General features: G+C 36.1%; 1 protein-coding gene across 10 annotated transcripts in view; it reads left to right on the forward strand.

The window, feature by feature from the left end:
- Window positions 1-25,106, forward strand: part of TOPAZ1 (testis and ovary specific PAZ domain containing 1) — a 72,042-nt gene that overhangs the window by 32,416 nt on the left and 14,520 nt on the right. For all 10 annotated transcript variants that reach the window (XR_005555894.1, XM_039336296.1, XM_039336300.1 and 7 more), the window contains 6 exons: window positions 3,111-3,227; window positions 11,315-11,378; window positions 12,186-12,337; window positions 12,807-12,899; window positions 18,221-18,327; window positions 21,810-21,876. Coding sequence is in view for 9 of the 10 variants with exons in the window: in XM_039336296.1 (XP_039192230.1) it covers window positions 3,111-3,227; window positions 11,315-11,378; window positions 12,186-12,337; window positions 12,807-12,899; window positions 18,221-18,327; window positions 21,810-21,876 (600 nt within the window). In the remaining variant the exon portion in view is untranslated. The remainder of the gene's footprint in view (window positions 1-3,110; window positions 3,228-11,314; window positions 11,379-12,185; window positions 12,338-12,806; window positions 12,900-18,220; window positions 18,328-21,809; window positions 21,877-25,106) is intronic.

A 25,106-nucleotide genomic window follows, 5' to 3' on the forward strand; every position in this document is an offset into this window, starting at 1 on the left:
AAAAGCAACCGTGTCTTTCATTATGACATTGATCTTTACACAAAGCTTCTGATGTTTCTGTTGACTCCTCTTATTTCTTATTTTTATTGATTATCCAGTCATGTGGCCGGGAATTGAATGCCTTCTTGTAATCAATCCATGCTACATTCAAGTACATTCATATTTCTCTTGCAGTTTTCCAGAATCATCTTGTCAATTAGGAGTTGATCTTTTGTTCCTCTGCTGTCTTGGCAGTTTCTTTTTTGCTCGGATGGAAAGAACTTGTTTTCAAATAGATGCTGTTGGATTGCATCAGCTACCACATAAATTAATACTTTGAATGTCATTGGCAAGCAGATAACTGACCTGTAATTAACTGGGGCTGTCCCTTTCCTGGATACTATGTTTCCCTGAAAATAAGATCCACCCAGAAAATAAGCATGATTTTTAGTTTGTCCCTAATATAAGCCCTACCCCCAAAATAAGCCCACCATCTGTTAGGGCCCCTGCAGCCAGGCAACCTACCCTCCACCACCTGCCTCGTCTCACAGTGGCAGCACCAGCAGCTCCGTCCACCAGGAGCCCAGCCATTTTCCTGGTTTCTTGTGGTCACAACGGACCAGGAGGATATGCATTACACCGCTGCCACCACCATGAGGTGAGGCAGATGGAGGAGTGGAGCTGCCCCACATGCCCTGCACCTGCTTACCACAGGGCCCCTGTAGCCAGGCCAGTGACCTCCCCCCACCCATTCAATCACCCGGCTACCTGCCCACTTCTTTCCTTTCATTCCCCTCTGAGCCAAACTGCCATGCTATGGAGGATGGGGGGAGGCTCGATCGCCTTACCTGATTCCCCTACGCCATTTTGGAGATGGGTGGGAATGACAGCGAAAGGCCTCTGCCGCCACTGTGTCCACTTCTGGAGGGGCTTTTTTTGGTCCTCACCAGCTGCAGGGCCCTGAGGTAAGCGGTGCAGGGTGTGTGGGGCAGCTCCATCCCCCCATCTGATTCACTTCAACTCTGATGGCGGCACCGGTGCACCGTGCAGCCTCCTGCCCCATTGCAGCTGCGAGCAACCATACCGTGGGATGGACGGGGCAGGCTGCCACAAAATAAGACATCCACCAAAAATAATTCCTAATGGGTCTTTTGATCCAAAAAAACTTATAAAACCCAGTCTTATTTTGGGGGGGAAACGGGTAGTTCATTATCAGGTAGCTTTTGCCAGATGTTGACCACTTTTCAATTTCACCTTCTTGCAATATGTTGTTAAATTATTTGGCAACAAGTGGTGTAGATCAATCAGATGTTTCAATCAAAAACCATGCAGTTCATCTTCACTTGATGCTGACCAATTCTTAATTTTCCTTGCTCTTTTTTCTACCAATTCTGCTGTTATTACAAGTTCTTTTATTTCAACTTTTTTTTTATTCTTATCCCCCTCTTTCAAGCAAGCTCCATTGTTATTGTATTACTTTGGGCAATTCCATTTCTGTACCCAGAATTGTACTATTTCTTCCTTGTCCAGTACTGACTGATTCACTGCAGTTTTTCCATTGATGGATTGGACTTTTTGGACTTGATTCTTAATAACATATTATTATATATTATTATAATAATAATACATATTATTATTTCATTGTTTTAAACATCTTTTCTTCCAATAGTTCTACCACTGCTGGCTCTGATTGCTCAGCCAACAATCTTGAATTCTGTAGCCCATTTCTCTCCAGATGTCTAGGAATTCCAATACCTAACATGGTCTAATTGACCTGCGCAACAACTGAGCCAGTATGGATTTCTGTAATTTATGTCTCACCATATTTTATGGGAGTGACACTCTTTCTTTGATTCCTGTGATGAGACTTGTCCAGTATAGTTGAAATAGCTCTCATCTTTCTCAGAGCACACAAGTCCCACAATCACATCAAGGTAGTGCCTCACTGGGGGTTGAGCTTATTAGTATACCATCAGCATTGTTACCATTTTCATATTTATGTCTTCTTATCAATCATGGGAAAGTGTGACCAACTTCACATTCTCCAGATATTTCACACTGTGCAATAGAGATTTGTGTCTGCTATATCTGACTGTACCAAGATACATGAAGCTCTGCTGCATGTTTTGTGCTTATAAACATTATAAACATTATTTCCTTAATTGAGATTTATAAGGCAGCTGCGTAATTTTTGAAGTGATTGTTTGTGCATCATTGCATATTGAATATGTTTTCAACATACAACCATATTAGAGTCTACCTATTACAGTCGTATGTTGTGATAGTCATAAATTGAGTCAGTCACATGACCTGATTTTATGACCTATTTTGTAGCAATCATTAAACAAATGTGGTTATTAAATGAATGTGGCAGTCATTAAGTGAAACCATTGTTTGTTATGGGGTGGTTTTGCCAAAAGCGAAGTCATTTTCGTTTTGGCAAAATCATTGTAAAGTGCAGTCACATGGCTGCAAGACACTGAAAACAGCAGTAAATCCAGCTAAGTGTCTGAAATGCAGTCACGTGACCAGTGGCAACCATTGGAACTGGGTAGTAACTTTCTTGTTCCAGTAAGTCATAACTTTGAATGGTTGCTAAGCAACCAGTCGTAAGTCATGATACATATATTTTTGCCTTATTAAAAAAGTACTCAGCTGCTTTTATCCCATAAGTTTTGTGCCACCAGTTCACAATAACTCATAAGAATACTCACCTCTATTTTTAGGAAGAAAAAAGTTAATATGATTCCTTTTGCTACATTAGTTATTCTACTCATTCAGCTTGATGATATTCATTATCAGAGTTTAGAGGGAAAAGATCTTAAAATTTGAGCTGTAATAGAAATAATTTTATATACTATCTTGATATCTTCTTCAAATAAGCTGTATTATTGATAAATTCCTGAATCGATACATAGATTTCATTTTTTTTTTCAATCCATTTTATTACATTGCTTCCATTATAGAAAAGAAAAGTACCATAGTAAACTTGGCATTTTTTTTTTCACTTACAAGCTTTGGTTCCAAAAAGTATATAACAGAGAAATCTTACCTTTCTCTTTCCCCTTCCTCCATTTTGGTTTTGAATGAATCTGAAGACAATGATTTATCTTTTTTGAATTATTTTGCAGACTAATTTAGGATTGACTCTACCTCGTGGATATTGCAGATACCATTTCAATTCATTGAATGGCTGTGAGAAGCCAAACTGCTGGTTTTCGCATGTTCTTATATCAAGAGATGATAAGGTAAAATATTTTCTATTTCAGTATAAAATACTTTTATACTGAAGTATTTTATACTGAATTTTGATGGCTGTATTTGTACAGCCATCAAAATCACCATAACTGTTTGTCTTTTAACAGATCATTGATATAATTACTGAATGTTTAAGTGCATTTAATATTTGTTGATTTGGAGAAAGTGTATGATAAAAGTGAATAGATTTCAGTAAAATATTATAAAGTTGGATATTTGCTGCATGCAATATTAGAATAAAAAGAACCAAATATAGTTCAGCTTTAATTTAATGTATTTATGATTTGCTATATAAGAAATGTCTTCAAGCATGTTAGAGATTTGTTGAATATATAAAATGCTAAATACATAATGTATACCTTTATAGGTGAGAACTTGGATGTAGATTTTTTGATTCAATGGAGAGTTTGCATCTGAAATGCACTGTACCATTATTAAAGTGTAAGATAATTACAGCAAGAAAAATAAAATGAATTATTACAAACACAAAAAATGAAAAAATAAGAGCAAATAAATATGTATCTTAATACTAATTTATTAAATTTATATGCTGACTAACTACTAGCAACTTTGGTTAGTAATTTTTTATTATCATTCTTAGTTGAATATTAATAAAAATGGGAAAATCAAAAAAGTTTAAAGAGAAGCTTGCACTGTTGCAAGAAATTAATGTCAAAATATTTGAAAATGGAGCATATAACAACATATATTCCTATCCACTTTGTTATATGGAAATGAGAATGGCTGTGTCAGAAAAGAGTTGAATGCAGTGGGAATGGATTACTTAAGAACTGTGCAAAGTAAAATGAGATAGGGCTATAAATGTATGTAAATACCACACAGAAGTGCACTTAAGTAAATTTTAGTCATTCAGTCACACAGAATGAATGGGGATTAAATCACAAAATACTATAAAAAATAGTGAATAGGATGAAAGGAAGGGAATTTGATCCATTTGATGGAGTTGATTCTCAGGAGAGAGATTATATGTTAAATGTAGGTAAAGCAATATATAAATCTGTGAAAATGGTGGAAGCAAGGATGATTTTCAAATTATGGTGTGATTGGTGTTGGTGTAAGTAGATTTGATTTTTTTTTTATTTCTTGCCACTACATTTTTGCTAGTTACTGGTTAACTCTTCCTGTACTTTTCATAACATTGCTAAGGGGAAGAAGTCTTTCCAAACTATACTGATTTGTTTTGCCTATTAACTTATTATAGCATTTTACCATCATCAATTTGCCGTCTCTCCACACATCATTCGTAGTGAAGCGTGCAAACCAACATCTACATCTCCTGCATCTTTCTCTTTCTGTCCTAGCCACTTTTTACAGAGGCACAGAGAGCATTACAGAGAGCATTTTAACAAACTGCATTACTGTTTGGTTTGCTGGTAGCAATGCCTCAGATAGAAGGTCCACACAGAGAGTGGTAAGGAGAGCCGATAAGATTATAGGCAGCTAGACTTCCGGTTTCGGATCGCAGCGCCTCTAGTCGCACGAAGAGACTCGTCTCCTCATCAGTTAGCTTCCCTCCGCCGGTAGGGAAGCTGGAGGGTGCGACTTCCGTCGACAAGGCTTCGCTCGGCTGCGGAGGAGTGGCGGCTCCTCCAGCTGTCTGAGCAAACTTTGAGGGCCGATGGAGAAGAAGATTGGCCAGTAAAATGGCCGATCACCTAGCCACTCCAACCGCAAGTCAAAGAACATCTAAGCATTAAGAACCACAGTGGTGAACCCGGGAGAGACTTTTCCCTTGCTCCTCTCTTCATTCTATCCTGCTTTTTTTTTTTTTTTTTTGCCTGTAAGAGCCTTGTTGGAATTATTTCCCTACCTTGAAAAAGCAGCTTCTGTATGTCTGGGAAGAAAGGCGTTGAACAAAAGAATAGAACAAAATTTCAGAGACTATACTTTATTCTTTGGGGTACAGAAAAAACTCTTTCCTAAGAGCTGTACTATTATTTTATGCTGGAAGATTCTTTTTCCACATTTTATTTTAAAAGATAGAAAAAAGGGGGGGGAAATGGTGTCTGGAAAAGATTTTTTTTAATCTATTGAGGGCATCTAGTGGCGAAAACCTAATACTGCAACTTCTGGCTATACTTTGGAGATGGAATACTTGACCTTCAAGTTACTTTTGAACAGAAAAGATAAGCTGATGCAGCTGTGGGAACTGTCGGGGTGGATACTGCTTAACTTTTATTAAATACAGCCTCCACAAAAAGAAAAAAGAGACTCTCTTCAATTACTATTAGTGGAGAAATCTTATTCACAGTTAAACTGCAAACTTATATTGGAAAAGATCTAAGGCTACTGCAGAAATATGTGTTACAATGAAAGAGTTTACTACAGAATTAAGAACCAGAAGTTTTACTTCAAACCTTCAAATTGATCTCCAGACTATATCTGACCATTCTATAAATCAGCAGTTCTCAACCTGTGGGTCGTGACCCCTTTGGGGGTTGAATGACCCTTTCACAGGGGTCGCCTAAGACCATTGGAAAACACATATTTCTGATGGTCTTAGGAACCGAGACACTGCTCCTCTATCCGTCTCCAGGCGGATAAAAACAACAAAGAGAATGGTAAGACTTAAAGCATCAAAGGAGCAACTCCCCACCTCTCAGGTAGAGCTAGCAAAAGCCAACAACTCAGCCCGCCTTCTCCCAGCCTTTTCACCAATCAAAAGCCGCGGCCCAGACATTGGCGTCTGTGACATATCTTCCCGGGGAATCTTGAAGCCGGCAAAGCTGCTCCAGATTGCGCTTGTGTGCAGTCGCTCATGCCTCTGTGGAAGAGGGGAGACGGGCTTGCGGGGAGTTGGGTGAGGCAGGAGGAAGAGGAAGGAAGGGTTGTTAGCTGTGGAATCAGCACGCCGGAGGGCTTTGCCGCGGGGTGGGTTCCTTTTGTATTTTGATTCCCTCCCTTTTGGAGGGGGAAATGGACATTTTATGATCTGAGGGGGGAAAAATCTTGGTGTCTGTGAATAAAAGCGCCGGCAATTATCTTTTCTTTCCGCCAGTTCGCCTTGATGCATTCAGTGCAATTGCTGTTTTAAATAGCACTTTTGGATTGTATTTTTTAAAAAAGCTTAGCTTTTTTTAAAAAAAACCTGGGGTTGGTCTCTGCTCTTGTGTGAGGAGGTTGCAAGCACCTTAATTGAGTCTCCCCACCCCCATCCGTGGGATTTTCCTCGGGGTTGCTAGGATCTGCGTTTAAACTTAGAATTGCCTGGCTGCAAGCAAAGAGAAGGGAGTTGGCACGGGCGAGAAAGCCAGCAAGCCAGCCTGCCTGCCTGCCTGCCAGCCCAAATTGCGAGCTTCCCTTCGCCTTTTTCGTCGTGAATCGGGAGCAAGCCAACCTTGGGATTTTCCCTCCTCCCGCCTTTAAACGGTTTCCTTTTATGCTGCCTCCCACCTGGTCGGGATCCAAAGGCGAGGCTCCAATTGGGGAAGTGTATACTCCACTGCCAGAAATTGTTAGGAAAAAGGAAATGAATTGAGAGAGGACTTGTCAGAAAACATTTAGATGAGAATCAAATACGCTCAGTAGAAGGTGAAAATGTTGGAAGGAGGGAATGAAATAGCTGGAATCTGGGACAGCTGTAAAGTAGTATCCTTCTGTTTTGGGAAACTTCCATGAAAAAGTAGTCCTGTAACTCCTCGCTTCATCCACAAAATGTTACAGGGGTTCTGATTTTTTATTTATAACCCTTTTCCTTTCTTCCATTCTCTTGCTGCTTTTCCTTCAATTGGTCATGTGATCAAAATGTGGATGCTTGGCAACTGGCCTGTATTTATGACAGTTGCAGTGTCCCAGGATCATGTGATTATTTTTAGCAAACGTTTGACAAGCAAAGTCAATGGGGAAGCCAGATTCATTTAACAACTGTATTCCTAACATAATAACTGCAGTGATTCACTTAACAACTGCAGCAAGAAAGGTCATAAAATGGGTGCAACTCACTTAACAACTGCCTTGCTTAGCAACATAAATGTTTGGGCTCAGTCGTGGTCGTAAGTTGAGGACTACCTGTAGTTGTGGAATTCCTTTTGTTGGATGGGTCTATCTTCTAGAGTCTGATCCTGCATATCATATATTTACATTACGATTCATAACAGTAGCAAACTAGATTGTGTTGTTTCTCTGTGTCATAGAATATATGTGGATATCTGGGTATATGCATTTTTTTGGTATATTTATGTAGTGTATGAGGGGTCTTTGATGCTCTCTAAACTTGCTTGTTTTCTTGCAGGTGTTTCATTACCCTAACTAGGTAGCATTATCAGTGCTTATATATGCTTATATAGTGTATATTGGAGGTGGTGACCCTTTGAAAGCTGTATGCAATGAAATTTCATTTTAATGTATGCTGATTAGTGTACATTTAAAGTGACAAAAAAGTTATTCTGTTCTGACTTCCGGTTTGCTGACGTGGCTGCCACGGATGTTTGAAAGGTGAACTCCATCTTCCATGCCCGATTTTGCACCACTGGGGGACCCTGGAAAGGTTTGAAAGTCGCCCTGTAAGGACGACCAGCAAGGAAGGGGATCCCCGTTTAATTGCAGGAGGGGAGCAGAAATATGGCTCATCACTAGGCTGCAGACAGCCGAAGTCAAATTTACCATCAGGCACCTATTAATGAAGCATGGATGAGACTGAATAAGATCTACCTCTCTTTAATCCTAACTATTTTTTCCACCTGCACAAGCTGCCCCAAATACTTTCCTCCCTGTGGAGAGGCAAGGGAGAGTCTGTCCCACCCTCTAAAAACAGTGGCGACTGACTAATCCAGGGGAGTTTTAAATGTTGCAAGAATAACTTGGTTCTAACTGGATTTTTATCTTTTTAAAATTTGTAGACTAAAAGATTTTTTATTCTTATTGAAGAGCTGGGTTTTTACTTACAAAAAGAAGTAAAATTGGAAAAAGGATTATAAAAATTTTGGACTTAAAAGAAAACTCTAAATAGTATGGGCGACATCTTGTGGCTAAACCTGATACTACAACTTGTTATTGCTTAAAAAAGACTTGGCTTGAAGCCCAGACTATAGATAAGACTTTTGTAACCTTGACAGATATCAGCTGTGAGAAGCCCAGCTGTGACAAAAAAAAAAAATCATTCTCTGATTGTAAAGCTTTTAACTTAACACACTACTAAGAGAACATGGATGAAGATCAGGAACAGATTCTCTTTATATTGAAAGCAATTTATGAAACTATTCTTACAGCTACTGATGAAATAAGTTACAGAAAAGAACAAGATGTCAGCCTAGATATACGAACTCAAAAGTTGATTACAACTAAAAAATCAACTACACAGAATATAATAGAAGAAGTGGAACAATTAAATACTATGATAGAAGATTCAACTGATCAACAAACACAGTTAATGGAAAACCCAGAAAAGGGACTGACAACATGGAAAAAGTAAAAAACTTTCTTTATAAACCAGAAGAAACCTGAGGATCAAAAAGAAGCAGACTGAAGAGAAGATAAACAATTCAGGAAAACTACGTCAAGATGGAAAAACAGAGATACGATTTGTTAGTCCTTTAAAAAAAATGGTGACCGGATGGTTTTTTCTACTTCAAACAATATACATAACAACATTGGGAGTTTTATTTGATGACTTAAAAGCATGGACATGGAAGATGAGTTGGCAAAGAAAGAAAGCTAGAATAAGACTGAAGAAAATTGGGGTTTTGACATCAGTGAGAATTAAAATAGAACATACTCAAATAGATAAGATGTGTATTTTGAATACTAGATTTTGTTATGAGCTGAGATAAAGAAAACTTTAGTCATTTAAAACTTGGAAGTATAAATGTTAACAGTTAAATTTCAATATTGATTTGCTTATAAAAGTTGAATGTAAAAGTAATTAAGATATATATAAGCTAAAAATCTATTGATGGATGTAATAAATATGTTTTTACTAAGCTGTTACAATAAAAACTATTAGCTCAGTGGTTCTCAACCTGTGGGTCGGGACCCCATTTGGGGCCGAACGACCATTTCACGGGGGTCGCCAAACAACGCAATCCGCCATTTTTCCCCCTTTTCCTTTGCTGTGCTACTCCCTTTACTCCCTTGAATAGAGTCTAATTCTATTGGCTTTCAAAAGCCAATAGGAATTGTCCAGGCTGTCTCTGCCCTGCTGAGCCCGCCAAAAGTCCCATTCTGCAAACGGTGCTGCACCAGTTGAGTAGTCCTCGACTTACGACCGGTTGAGTAGTCCTCGACTTACGACCGGTTGGGGGGTCGCAGCATTAAAAAGGTTGAGAACCACTGTATTAGCTTAAATATGAGATAGTAGACATCAAGAGAAAAAAAGAGGAAGTATTAAATGTTGAAATAAGAAATTTTGGTTACTAAATTTAAGATATTTGGAAATTAACAGAAAATAAGAATGTTATACTGTATTATTAATTAGTTGATGTAAGATGGTGAGAAATAGAATATATTTAAATAGGTAAGAGGTATATCCTGAACATTAGATTTTGTGATGAATTGTGATAAAGGAAACTGGTTATTTAAAACTTGGAAATTATAAACATTAAATGTTAAATTTAAATATTAATGGGAAACTAAAAATTGGGAAAAACTAATTAGGACAGTGAGTGTCTATAAAGTTTGAATGTTAAAATAACTAGGAGATGTATAAACTAAAAATTATTGATAAATATAAGAAAAATATTTTTATTTAATCAATATAATAAGAATTGTATTAGTTTAAATATGAGACATAGGAAAGGGGAAAAGAGGAAATATTTAATGTAGTAGTTTGAGACCTGTACTAAAGATACTTGTATGTTATTGAATTATTGATTAACTCAGCCACTACGTTGCTTTTTAAATAATTTAAATATAAAACTAGAAAATCAATAAAATTTACTTTAAAAAAAGTTGTTCTGTTCTGTTCTATCATATTTTTTACTAACTTTTGGCAGAGTCTCTTGTAGGGGAAGAGACTTAAATTTTGCTGGGGGGGAGTTACGCCCATCTTCACCTATCTAGACAAATAAACTGTAATGGGACTTTGGTGTGGTCAGTATAATTCTATGTTTGATCATAGAGGAGTCAGATTCTGGAATTTTCTCAATTGTGACGTTATCATTAAGGAAGATAAGCTAATTTTACTTGTAAATAAATAATTATTCTGTGTATCATTTTGGGGTTTTGCCAAAAATAATAGCAATTATGGTGTTTTTTTGCCAAAACCAATTCAAAAGGAAACAACACACTTTCTTTTCCAATACAAAAAAAAGAATTGCTCAATTGACATACTTCTTGCATATATCAGTGGTGTCACTGCTTTTATGTGAGAAAATCAATTAGAAAAAAAAGAGAAAATTATTTATTTCCCAAATTTCTTTCATTCCTGTAATGGCTAGTCTGCCTTATTTTTTCTTCTTGAATTGTGCAAGATATATCTTGTTAAAAATAAATCACTTGCATGGAATATTGAAGAAAAAAAGAGAATTCTTTGTCTGGAGAAAGTTTAATAGAGAAAAGGAGAATGACAGTCCTTTCTCTTCTTATTGAGATTTTATAATAGGCATCGCACTAAACTTTTGCTTTCAAAAGAATAATACTCGTCTATTTCTTGACTTTTATGTACATGCCATAGAACTTTAGAAAAGGAAAAATGAGGGAAATAAGAATGATGTAAAATACATAATAGTTCTTTGCAGACAAAGTTTGGGAATAGAATTTCTGAGTACTTAAATATCATAGATATTTGAATATTATCAGTACATAATAACACTTTTCCAAATTTGCTTTTATTTTGTTTTACTATACTGGAATTGATCTATCTATTTGAGAATTTTCTAGATTCCATTTATAGAGAATAATGTCCTATAAATATCATTGGAACAATATCCATATAAGCATGGTTTGAATTGTATCCTCTAAAAATAATTAGTTTATAATAAATGTATGATAATAGAAGAAAATGATATGTTTTCTTTTGATTTGTACTATTTGAACCCTAAAGTAAATACATAAATTTGCACTGTTTCTTTTTTTGTTTAGCAAAGAGTAATAACTTTGTGATTTGATTTTTATTTATTAGCTTTGCAGTGAAATAATTAAGAAATATATAAGCATTGGTGGCATAGTTTTGCTGCAACGGGCAGGTAATATAAATTCATCATTACTACATACCCAATATGTTGAGCCTGAGATTGATGTGTGCTGATTTTCAGAATATAATATATATTAATAGATAAAGAATAATCCTGATATTACACTAAATCCACTGAGTAAAAATCAAATCAGTCAGATTTGACCTAGATCCATAAAGCTGAAACCAGTGTATAGTTTTTAAATCTTTATCCTAGCATAGTATAGTAGTTCACAAATAATAGGAAATTAGGATTTAACAGGTTACCAAGTTCCTAGTCATCATATTGGTAATCAGATTAGTATGTACACTCTAAACTTATATAAATCTTCAAGCAGTTATCCAAAGATAATCCTTTTACATCAGAACTAGAATTCCAGCTGAAATAAAATGTGTTATGGCATTTTATAGCATTTTTAGCAAGAGCTTTTGGAAAGTTTTTAGTTTATCAACCATGAATATTTAAAACAGTATGTAGAGGTTTTAATCCTAAAAACAAACATTACTATGTTTAATAAGTAAATCTACTTTCCTCAATGGAAATTGGCAAAAAAAGGTCACAAATTTGATCATGTGACCTTAGAATGCTGCAACAAGTTATAAATGTGAGACACTTGTCATATAACCAAATTGCTATCACTTGACTCCTGGGATGGTGCAATGGTTTGCAATGGTCATACGTCTGATTATAGATCCTTTCTGAGAATATTGTAACATTGAGCCATCATGAAACAAAATTGAGGATTATCTCTAAATCATTTTAGTAATAAATTACTTAAATAATGCATGTGTTCACCTTTAAATTTCCTGTTTTCTTTAGTACATATATTCACAAATTACTGCAAAGAAGGTACTGCTGTATATCACTTGGATTCGCAAATGTTCCATGATCTCCTAACATCTTTGCTTCAGTTCTCTTTGCTGAAAGAACTTTTTCATGTAATACACACTGGCATCAGGATTAAAATATTAGTAAGTGATCCTTCACATTCTATAAATCCCAATGAATTTAGCGGAACCTACTCTTAGATAAGTGGAGTAAAATAGTAATATAAACATTTTCTGATTAGATAATGATTAATCATATATACATGCTGTTTGGATTTTGGATTCCTGTTTAGCTGTTGATCTAGTTTAGAATTCCCATGGTAGTCCATTGAATTTCTTATGATATTATGCCAAAATGGATCTGAAAACAATGTAGAGGTGGTAGATATGATTAGTTTCCACAGGATCATATTGCCTGATCTTTAAAATTCTGTCTGTGATAATTGCATCGGATTTGAATTCAAGCCATTTCATAAGTGGTAATATTACATCAGGGCATATCTAAAATCTTTTGAAGTTGTGCAAATGAGAATCTTTAAATGGATTATATTTTACATTTGCTTATCTTTTTGTAAATTTAATATTTTTAAATATTAAAGTTTTTTTTCCTTAGCCAACTATAGACATTCTACTCAAAATGTTTGAAGAAGTGGCTTCTATGAAAGTAAAAGAGGCAGTACCTGAATTATCTGACATCTTTTGTAAGGTATGATTTGGATTATTTAATTTCTTCCTAAAAACTTTGTTTCTAGAAACTCCATTGTCAATATTGCTATAGTCTCCGTGAGAAAATGATACATTGGGGATAATCTCACAAATAACACTTTTTATTTTTATGGTGTCTCATACTAAAGAATAAGAACAGTAATGTTTTAGACTTCCGGTTTGCCATGGACATTAGGGAGATAAGCTTTGTCTCCCCCGTCCTGTTTCGCATCGCTGGGGGCCCTTGAAAAGGGTCGAAAGTCGCTCCGTAGAGGTGACCAGCAGGGAGAGGGTCTTGCTGGATCACAGGAGAACAGTAGATCCCCTGCTAGAGCCGGCGAATCCCTCCAAACCGGCGGACGAAAGACTGGCCATAGAAATATGGCTCGTCACTAGGCTGTAGACAGCTGAAGTCACACTCACCATCTGGCAACCTCAAAGCAGGAAAGGACTGGGTGAGATCTACCTCTCTTAAATCTTAATTGCTTTTTCATATCTATTCAAGCTGCTAAAGTACTTTCCCCCCTGTGGAGAGGGAAGGGGGATTTTAGCCCTCCCTCCAGAACAGAGGTTCTCAACCTGTGGGTCGCGACCCCTTTGGGGGTTGAACGACCCTTTTACAGGGGTCACGTAAGACCATCGGAAAACACATATCTCCAATGGTCTTAGGAACCGATTGGCGTGGCTCGAGCCCGATTTTTGAAAAGCACTCAAATCAAAGGCGGCGATGTCACGAAAGCAAAGGTGGCGGGGGGCGGGAGAGGAAGAGTCAGCGAGCCCCAGCCAGTAAGTAAGCCGAGCCAGCCAGCTGGGCTGAAAAGAAAGAGCGGGGTCTCCCAAACCCCAACTTTTTTCTCCCTCTCCTTTCCTTTGCAACTTGCAAAGGAAAGGGACCCCCAGACTGAAGCCAGGGAAAGCTGAAAGCTTTGCGCGGGGTCCCGATTCCCCTTTGCTCCACTACCAGCACTGCCGCCAGACCAGCCAGCTGCTGGGGAGAATTTCCCTTTTTTTCCCCTTCCCTCTCCTTCTTTTTTTAGTGCAAAAAAAAAAAAGTCCTAGTTTTTTTTTTTCTTTCCCTCTTCTCGGCTTTTTAAAAATAGCAGCCGGGGGATTTTCAAGCTAATAGTTGTTGCTGGGGCATTTTCTTTTTTTAAAAAAAGTCCTTCCCAGGCAGGGAATCTTTCTGCGCTTCTTCAGCTTTTCTAAGCCGGGGGAGGGGAGAGCTGATTGAAGGGGAGGTCCTAGGAAGAATGCAAAGACCCACCGGAGAGGTTTGGCTGCTTTTCTGTTCTAGCAGCCAGCAAGGAAAAAGCCCTGGAGGATCGGGTGTCCGGGTTTTTCAATCCCTTATTAATTAAATAGGCAAAGGCTTGGCCGTTTAATAGTTTGGTCACACTTTTTAACCTCCCAGATTTATTACCTTCAAATATCAATGAATAAATGGCATATTAAAAAAAAGAAAGAAGTAAATCATAGGAAGAGCCCGTTTAGGAACGCGAGAGAAATAATATTCAAGAGGAGAAGATCAGGTGAATTTGATGCCCCCTAACAGAAGGTGGGGAGAAAAATTGAAGAGCAGCTCTAAAGAAAGAAGGGGAAAGAGATTTAGAGGCCTAGGATGGTTTTGCAGAAAGAAAATCTGATCACCTATACGCCATCGCCCTTAGTTACACATCTACAGGAAGCAGACAGAAGGTGCAGATCTGGTGGTTTTGATTGATAGCTCCTCACATTGTTGGGCAGCTTTAATAGAATTTATCCCTGGCCCCTCCAATATGCAAAAGAGGGGAGGGGGGGTTGTCAAAAGAAGGAAGCATACCCAGACTTCTGCCAGATTCAGACTGTGTGATCCCCCTCATTTTTTCCAGTCCAGGCTTTCCCCGCCTTACTTTTTCTGCAGAGAAAAACCAAGCCGACTTTTTTCAGAAAATAGTTTCTTTCCATCAGGAAGAGAATGTAAAATGAGAAAAAGATCTCATTTCAGGAAAAAAAACCCTTTGGAGAGGTCTGAGGGTTTAAGATTGGGAGGCTTTTGTTGAAATTCCCTCTCCACACACCCCCCAGCCAAATCTATCCCACCTGGAGACCTATACCTAAGGCAGAATCTCTTTATCCTTGAGGATTCCCTGGTTAATTTCACATTAACCCAGTTGGTCTCTGTCCGGGACAGGATCCTGCTGATTCTATTTGTGTTATTTGCTAAAATTATTGGCCATCATTTTAGGCTTCGGGGTTTTTTTCTTTTGCAGGGAGGGGATTAGATGCCTTGCAAAGCCAGCCCTCTCCCCTGCTTTAGTTTACTGTTGGATGCATTAAACCAGCGGTTCTCAACCTGTAGGTTGGCTTTTTACGCATACTGTCATAAAATGTAGCAATACTGTTGTTATAGTAAGACTGTTACCCATGCTACACCATGCTTCAAGACAAAATTTCATTTATTTGTAATTAGAAATAAATATTTCACAATATATAATTACATATTGTTTTTGTGATTAATCACTATGCTTTAATTATGTTCAATTTATAACAATGAAAATACATCCTGCATATCAGATATTTACATTACGATTCATAACAGTAGCAAAATTACCATTATGAAGTAGCAACAAAAATAATTTTATGGTTGGGGGTCACCACAACATGAGGAACTGTATTAAAGGGTCGCGGCATTAGGAAGGTTGAGAACCACTGCTCCAAAAACAGCGGCAATTGAATGTACAGGGCAGTTTTGAAATGTTGAAAAAATAATTAGATCCCAATTGGAACTTTATTTCCTAAAGCTTGTGGATTAAAAGATTTTCAATTATCTACTTTTTATTTTATATTTTTATTTGAAAGTCTGGGTTTTTCCTCTTAAAATAGAAGAAAAAAACTGAAGGATTAAAATAATTTTGAGATTTAAAGAAATTCCTTAAACAGTGTGGGGTGACATCTTGTGGCTAAACCTGAAATTGCAACTTGTTATTCTTAAAGAAAAGAGACTTGGCTAATAGTTCAGAAAACAAGATAAGATTCAAGTAACCTTGAAACCAGCTGTGAGAGTTTTAGCTCTGTTTCTTATTTACTTGGGGGGGGGGGACTGTAAAAGTTTTCAATTAAACTCATCACTATGGAAGACCAGGAACAGACCTTTCCTATGGAAGAAATACAAAAACAAATTTTTGCTATATTGAAAATAACTTACCAAACTCACCAAACTCTTCTTACAGCTGGTGATGAAATAAGAGCTTTCAGAAAAAAACCAGAAAGCATCTTAGATATGCAAATTCAAACTTTGACTATAATTAAAAACCTTTATATACAGAATACAACAGAAAAAAAATCAAACAATTAAATATTATGACAGAAGATCTAACTGCCCAACAAGTACAAACAATAGAAAATTTAGAAAAAAAATTGACAACGTGGATGGAGGAAAAAACCTGCTATATAAATCAGAAGGAATTTGAAGATCAAGAAGAGAAACAAATGCAAGAAAAGATAAACAGTTCAGGACAACTATGTCAAGAGGAGAAAATAAAGAGACGATCTGGTAGTCCTGCCAGACCCCTCAGGCTTCCAAAAATGGCGACTGGATGGTCATCTCAATATGACATAATATATACAGTAATACAAGAATTCTTTGAGGACCCTGAAGCAAGGACATGGAAGATGATTTGGCAAAGAAAAAAAGCCAGAATAAGACTGAACAAGAATGGAGTGGGGACATATTTAGGAGATTTAAAATAGATATATCTAAGTAGACAAGACCCATATTGTGAATACGAGATATTGTTATGGTGTGAAGATAAAGAAAAATGTTGACTAATTAAAACCTAGATGCATAAATATTAACAGTTAAATTGAAATATTGAGTTGTTTATAAAGGTTAGATAAAGGTGATTAAGACATATATGTTAAGAGTGATGTAACGTAATTAACATGTTTTGATGTAGTGATAAGAATAAAAATAATAAGCTTAAATATGAGAGTGGATATAAAGAAGAATGCTGAAATGGGAGAAATTTTGGTTATTGAATCTATAATATTTGGAAATTATAATGAAAATAAGAATATTATATTGTATTACTAATCTGTTGATATAGAAGTGAGATAGATATGTATCCAGAACACTAGATGTTGGGGAAAATTGTGACAAAGAGAATAGGGATCATTTAAAAATTTGGAAATAATAAATATTAAACGTTTAATTTAAATATCAACGCAAAATTAAAGCTGAGAAAATTCATAAGATTATTGATGATCCAAAAGATGAAATGTTAAAATAAATCATATAAAATTATTGATAAATGTAAGAAAGCTATTAAGTAGCTGATGGATAGAATAAGAAGTATACTAATTTAAACAAGAGACAGTATGTATTAAGGGGAAAAAGAGAGGAAATATTGGCTGTAGTAGTTGGAGATTTGTATTAATAATATTTGTATGTAATGGAATTATTGTAACTCAGACACCGTGTTGCTTTTCAAAGATATAATTGTAACATTGGAAAATTAATAAAAAGTTTTTTTTTTAAAAAAAAGGAACAGTCATATTTTTAGATTGATACCTATTTTAAAAATGGTTTACTGGCATTTTCAATTAAAAACGCATCTGGTATAAAATAAATTCCAAAAGATGGAGAAGGTTAAATGAAAACTACCATGTTTAAAAAGTACTATGTTTATTATACCTCAAAAATATAAGAAAGGAACACATTTTTGGAAATGCAATAGAAATATAGTAGAACCCATTGGAATTGGGCAACTAATAAATTTGAGTGAATAATAAATAAAAATATCATTGTTTGGTTTTGCTAAAATGGTAAATGCATGGAAGATTTGGTAGCAATTAATTTGAGTTAGGGTTGTCCGCCTAAAATTTTGGCATTTATCACCGGCTGTAGACTTTGATGGAGATTATGACGACACATTAGAAAGAAAGCAGTTGCTACTATTTTTCAACACTTTTATACATATAACAGAAATTTAAAAGTATACATCATTAACTGATACTACAGTTTGTTTATTGGATATAAAAATCTAATGGCTGATATGACTGTTTCATAGTAAACTATACTCTGGACATGTTAACAAAATAGTATTATCTTCTAGCTGTTGAGCCAGCCCCTGGTTAATTTAGCAGTATCTGGGTTTAGTATTTGGAACTATGAAAATGTTGTGATTCAGCTCTTAGCTTGATATCCCTAATCATAAATACATTGTTCATAAGAGCTTTTGACATATATTATCTATTTTTTCATATTGTTGTAAAGAATTTTGCAAGCACTTAATTGTGGAAATCATGAAAATGTTCTTTATCAATGGTTTTTTGTTAATATAGCTTATTGATGCTGGAATGGTTCTTGAACATGAACACATTAGACATATCACCAACTTATTAAACCAGTTACATGTTTCCAGTCAGGAAATTACTATGCTTATATCCAGGTATGTACTTTTTAATATGCTTTTAAAACTTCAAATAGATAAAGTTTTGAAATATCAATGCCCTAAAGCTGTAAAATATAAATCTGTACCAGCTATATTTGTTCATAAGTAATTAATTATTATCTTACCATGTTTTTTAACTTCATTGATACCTATTCCTCAATGTATGTACTGAATTGCTCAAATTCCCTCAATTTCAAGTGAGGGAATGCAGTGGCAAAATAAATAACTTGAAAATGAAAAATCTTTACTACCAAATTGCTCTATATAGTTTTGTATTCATGATCTTTGTAATATGATACTAACTGAATTTATAGATAGTTCTCAATTTACAACTACAATTGACAGCAAAATTTTGTTGCTAAGTGAGACATTTGTTAAGCGAATTTTGCCCCATTTTACGACCTTTCTTGCTATAATTGTTAAGTTAGTAAGTTAGTAACATGGTTGTTAAGTGAATCTGGCTTCCCCATTGCCTTTGCTAGTCAGAAAGTCGCAAAATGTGACCACATGATTCTGCCAAGTATCTGAATTTTGATCATGTGACCATGGGATGCTGCAATGGTCATAAGTATGAAAATTGGTCATAAGTCACTTTTTCAGTGCTGTTGTAACTGTGAATGGTTACTAAATGAACTGTTATAAGTTAAAGATTAGCTATAGTTGATCATGCCTTAAATATTTATTCACAAATTTTCTATGCTGCTAGACTCCACAATGATGCCCATTGTTTCCAAAATTAAATAAAAACATAACAAGCAATAAATAAGCAGTTTAAATTTTAAAAATACCATTGGCATTAATCTTGCTAGTGATTATACAGATCAAAGGTTCTACGAAACAGCATTATTTAATGTCATTCCTAGAGGATTTAAAAGAAGGAACCAACTGCATCCCAAGGGCAAAGACCATCTGCTCCAAAATTAAGAGATTGCAGCAGATAAAACATTGCCTCTAGAACTTTTTCCATCAATCTCTTGAATAGAGGAATTATTAAACATCCATTTACCAAATAAATGTATAAAATGAACTAGTTCTAATTAAAGAAGACAGTTCAGAAGGTAATCCTCACAATGATCCAGAAAGATATGATAGATGGCACTGAATGCCATTGAGAGGTTGATGAAGAGAGCTATCTCCCTCATCCAAGTCCTGACAAAAGTTATCCAGCAGAGCAGTTAGTATGGTTTCTGCCTCTTCCTCAGGCCTCACCTAACTGAAAGGACTTCAGATAAACTACTTCTTCTGAATTGCTCTATGGCTAACATGCCACTACCCTCCTAAAAAGAGAAGATGGAAACATGGCAGTAATTGTTCCATCACTTCCTCCTTTAGGCCATTAGGTAGAACTACTCTCAAATAAGTGTTGTCAGTCTTTCCACCCAGTCATTTCCCCAGCATTCCAAAAGTTGATACAATGAAGGTCCATATTCACATTTTTAAAGTCAGCAAACTAAAATAAATGCCAGATAGCAATGATGTTGCCTCAAAATTTTCATAAGATCTCACCATGCAGAATCCAGTTTTCAGCAAATATGACAATTTTTATCAGTGAGATACTGAAAGCATTTGATTAATGTCAGTTAGTCGTCTGTACTGGCAGTGCAGGTGTCATTTACATTGTTTCATCTCTCTAAGCTGATCAATAAATTAAGGAGTTCCCACAGAATTGGCAAATAAAGAGGTCACACAGAGGGAGTCGTATCCAGCACTTTAATTACCTTTGTTTTCTAAAGTTCAACTGCTGCTCACTGATATTACCTTCCAGATTCCTAAGTAAATCCTAAATTTCTAGAATCTATCCAGAATAATAATATGTGAGGCAGATCGTTCTCATTAGTTCTTCCATATACAGAGATCACAGAAAGTGATGAACAGCTGGATCAAAAAGTTATCTCTGATCATGGCAGAGAACTAATAATAACCATTTTCATCTCATGAACCTTATATCATAAGCTTATCATACCATAAGCCAATTATTCTGAAATAAAAACAAGGTGTAGTATATGATCCCCTACATGGATCAGATCAGAAATTACCTGGAATAGGACCAGGGAGATTCCTGGTTGCTCTGGATGCTGTGTGGATTACCATCATCCTCACCACAGAAATTGAAATCCTCAAGATCAGTTATCAATAGATTCCAAAACCAGCTGATACTGGAATCCAGGATCCTCCCAGGGAAATGGAAAGGCAGTACACATACAGAATCTTGAACTTACCCTTATACCCCTGCTTCAAATACAAATGTTTGCACCCTAACATCTCTGCAGTAGGGCCTCTGATTTGAGCCATGATATCCTGGGAAATCATTGCCATCCCCTCCCTGGCTTTGGAGTTATAGTTGCTGAAAGATCTGAAATCTGGGAGTCCACATTTTGGAGAAGGCAACATTGTTGACTTCACTAAATTATATTTGGGGAATACATGCTAGGTACATTAGTTTATCTATGATCAAGTTGTGAACAAATGGGACCTAATTATAATGGACTACATCTTGTTTACTAATAGCAGGCTCCAAAGTGGTGACATCTTCTCAATCTCTCTTTTGATATTAGTTTCTAGCCAATTTCCTTTCTCCATTATCCTTCTGCACTTCGCAAGTTCTTTATATATTCTCTCCATTGTTCACAATCCACAACATCCATTGTCCCCAACCTCCAAATTCCTGAGACTCATCCTAGCACCTTCAGAGTTCTGCATCACAACCACACAACCACCAAATGCAGCATTATTCATGAGTTACATGTATGACAAAAATAAATAGGCTGTTCACACTTTGTAACCAAAAACTAAAAACTTCCCAATGATAGCTTAATATATATGTCAGTAATGGACAAATACTGGTACCGAGACAAAATTAAAGGCAATGTCTGATAAGTAACAGTGATAAGAAGATGCTTTTGAAATAATGTCAGAGATCATAGCCATCACTCATCTTCATCCCCCATTTTTAAGTACTCTGGGTAAAAAAATCCACCTTCAAATCTTCTGCAGTACTATAAGATACAGTTTTCTTGCTATGCTTTCCTATGCTGACATGTTAGGAGTAAACACATTAAAACTATATTTTGCAAAGTATGTGTTGTTGAATCCTAATAAAATAGAGGAATACTTAATGGTTTCATAGATATGAACAGTTTGATCTTCCCAAACTGCAATGGTTATTTGGGTGCAGCTCCATAGTCCCTCAAAAAGTTGATGGGAAATTGTATGTTAATGTGTAGAATGGGAAAAAAAACTATTAAAATATAATTATGTAATTAGAATCTGAAATAATTTAAACAATTGAGTTTTATTTTTGTTGAGTACATTTTTGAATGTGGCTCCTTAAAGTGCTATCCAAAGATAAAATATCATCTTTGGAATGAAAAAGCTGCCCTGATGCAGTGATTTGGAGTTTGACCTATTGCCTTTTACACTAAACAGTAAGTAAAAGATTTTTCAATTGCAGCCTATTAAATAAAAGTTTGTTCTTAAAGATTTCAGGAAAGACGTTTTCACAAGGCCATCTTTTGTGATTTTGATTCAACAATAGCAGAATTTAAGGTACCATATATATATTTGTTTATAGGACCTTGATATTAATCATTAGTTATTATGTAAAACATTAGTATTCACAGGGTAAATTGTTGCTGTCTCAGTTTTATTAATCTACTATTTATTGTAAAAATAAAAGAATTATTTAAAAATTATGAAAATAGTAAATATAGAAAATAAACTTCAATTATTGTTTTTTAAACTGAGTAGTTAGTCACATAACCATTAATTTTTATTTTCATGAACTATTGTCTTAATCCATATCTATCTTTTATGTTACAGAGAGTCCTCGTCTTATGACCACAATTGAGCCTGGAATTTTGGTCATAAGTCATTGTATTTGTAAAGTGAGATGCCCACATTACTCTTTTACTCAATGATCTCAATCCCGACTTTTCCTGTTGCTAAGTGACATTAAGCAATGTGTAGGGTACCTGGGGAGAGGGAGGCCCAAAACAGCCATGTGTGTGTTGGATAGGTGCAGTGCAGTACAAAGCTGCAAACGCCCCAGCTCAGTTCTGAAATGTAGCAGTTTGGAGGCAGGGCCTGGCCTGAAGTGGAGGCTCAGGGCCTTCAGCATTCTTAACTGAACATTAAGATGGTGCTGAACAAAGGAAGATACAATCCATGCCTCAAGTCAGGGCAGTTGCAGTGCCCCTGTGATCACTGATGACAAAAATTGGGGTGTTTATCCATGTCCTCCTCTCACAATTTCAGGGGAGTGCTGAGTGGGGAGGCAATCATATCATTCCCCAAGACTCACATGTTTTACAGAATGCAGTGAGGTGGCATTTCTGAGTGGCAATAGCAGTGCTAGGACTGATGTAGAGCTGTGGGCAGTGACAGCTGCCTCAGACTGCTGAAGGCAGTGATGGTGGGACAGGCAGATGGAGTTGCAGCACCCCTGCATTTGGTCAAGCTTCTAAATTTGTGTCATATGGCTGCAGGGATACTGCAACAGACCTAACTTCAGGCATGGGTTGTTACTCCCTTTGTTCAGCACCATCATAATTTAGAACAGTGTTTCTCAACCTTGACAATTTTAAGGCATGTGGACTTCAACTCCCAGAATTCCACAGCCAGCAATGCTGGCTGTGGAATTCTGGGAGTTGAAGTCCACATGCCTTAAAATTGTCAAGATTGAGAAACACTGATTTAGAACAATTGATGAACTAATAGTTGTTAAAAAGTATTTCCTGTAATAGCATAGATTGTTAGTTAGCATTCATGAGTAAGAAACTATAACAGACTTTATCATGAGCAAAGTAGGATCTGTGATGATACAGATACAAAAAACTTAATTATGGGGCATCCTAATTTTTTATGTACTATTGATAGGAAGATCTTGTAGATTCATTGTCTTGTGATTTACATTATCTTTTTGTTTTGGCAGTTATAGTTGCTGCTTAGTCAGCTTAATATTTGTATATATTTAATGCCTATGAGATTTTTTTTCTTGTGCCTTTGGTTTTCACGCCATTATAGCTTGTTCATTCTCTATGTTGTGCCAATGAGTAGTCTGTTAGAAGGCTTTCTTTTAATCCTTGCCAAAATTAGTGTGGTCTGAAGAAGAAACCAAACCAGATAGTCCACAAATTATAAGCTTACACTCTCAATGTGAGGAAAACATGCAAGATTTTTTTTAATAATTGACTGATTATTTGCCATCATGTCATTGTCAGTAACCAATAAATAGACCTTCCCCAGAATGATATGCCACCACCTAAACTCTTCAGTGTGCCAGCGTGCACATGCAGCTTGACTACAGTAATTGAGCTGTGCAGACATGCGTGGGCTCACTCTGTAGTAGATTGTGGCCCGGAGGTTGGGAACCCCTGATCTGTAGCTCTGTATGTTATGAGGGCTGGATAGGTGCATTCTAGAAAAAAAAAGATTATTTCTGGTTTGCACAAATGAAATCAAATTCGCTAAGGCAACATTCCTAGAAAGCTGTTCCCATTATATCTTCCATTTTTCCAACCATTAATGGCTTCTCAGGGGGATAATTTATATTTACATAAGATATCCAGAATATAATAGATATAAAGACAGCCCAGCATTTGAATATCTTTTTCAAGGCTTTTCCAAAATGCTAGTCCCTGGCATATTTCTTGATTGCTGTTTCTTTTTACTGTTAATAATCCATCTTAAAAGATATGTTCTCCACTTTTAAAAACCTTGCTCATTTTCTTCCAATCCAGCTCTCACAATATATATTCAGAATATATATAATAAATAAGAAAGCAAGATACAATCTTGTTTCACTCCTTTCCTAACAAATCTTATTTGCTTGTCGTTTCTTGATCTGTGTATAGGTTTACATGAGGACAATGAAATGTTCTGGGATTCCTGTTTTCCTAAGCACACTCCATAACTTGATATGAGTTACACAAAGATTCATGAAATACATACTGATTTCATTTTTGTATTCTTAAGTTTTTCAATTTTCTATCACACATCAGTTATGTCTCTTGTTCTTTCCAACTTTGTTTTTCTTGAAATTATTACTATATATCCATTGACATCCTTTGTTTTTCCATGTTTAATGTCTTAAATAATATCATGGTTAGTCCTGCTTCTTGTTTCTTCTAATAATTCTTTGTTAATTTTTTTCCTGAGAATTTGTCATTCTTGGCTTTGCCTGTCTTTTCTTGACAATTTCCACCATCTACTCCAGGGGTCTTCAAATTTGGCCCTTTTATGACTTGTGAACTTCAACTCCCAGAATTCCTTAGCCAGGCCAAGTTTGAAGACCCCTGATCTACTCTGATACCCAATTTGGTTGCTTTGGTTTTTATGTCTTTGAGAATCTCTTTTCACATTCTTTTTTAACAATTATTTTAATGTCAATTTGCGGTTTCCTCTGGGAACCTAGTTTAGGACATCAAAACAGTTGTTGAAATTCTTGAAAATGATGGGCATATTCTCTATTAATTAGCTCTATTCTTCCACTATAGTTTGACTTGAAACTTGCACATGAGTAGTTTGTGATCTAAAGTCAGACCCTGGCCCATTGTTTGCTGTTATAACTGAGCTCTTCTATGTCCTTGTGCCACTAATACAATAAATTTAATTTCTCTGGGCTCCATCTGGTGATATTCATGTATATAAATGTCATTTGGATTAGAAATGGATAAGTTGTTCTATTTCATTTGTATTTCCTAGGCCAGGAGTCCTCAACCCCCAGTCCATGGACTGGTACCAGGCCGTGGCATGCCAGCAACCGGTCCGCAAACACA

The sequence above is a fragment of the Crotalus tigris genome, unplaced genomic scaffold (genome assembly GCF_016545835.1).
Source record: "Crotalus tigris isolate CLP2741 ecotype Arizona unplaced genomic scaffold, ASM1654583v1 scf7180000017666.27876245, whole genome shotgun sequence".
In the NCBI taxonomy this organism is placed as follows: Eukaryota; Metazoa; Chordata; class Lepidosauria; order Squamata; family Viperidae; genus Crotalus; species Crotalus tigris.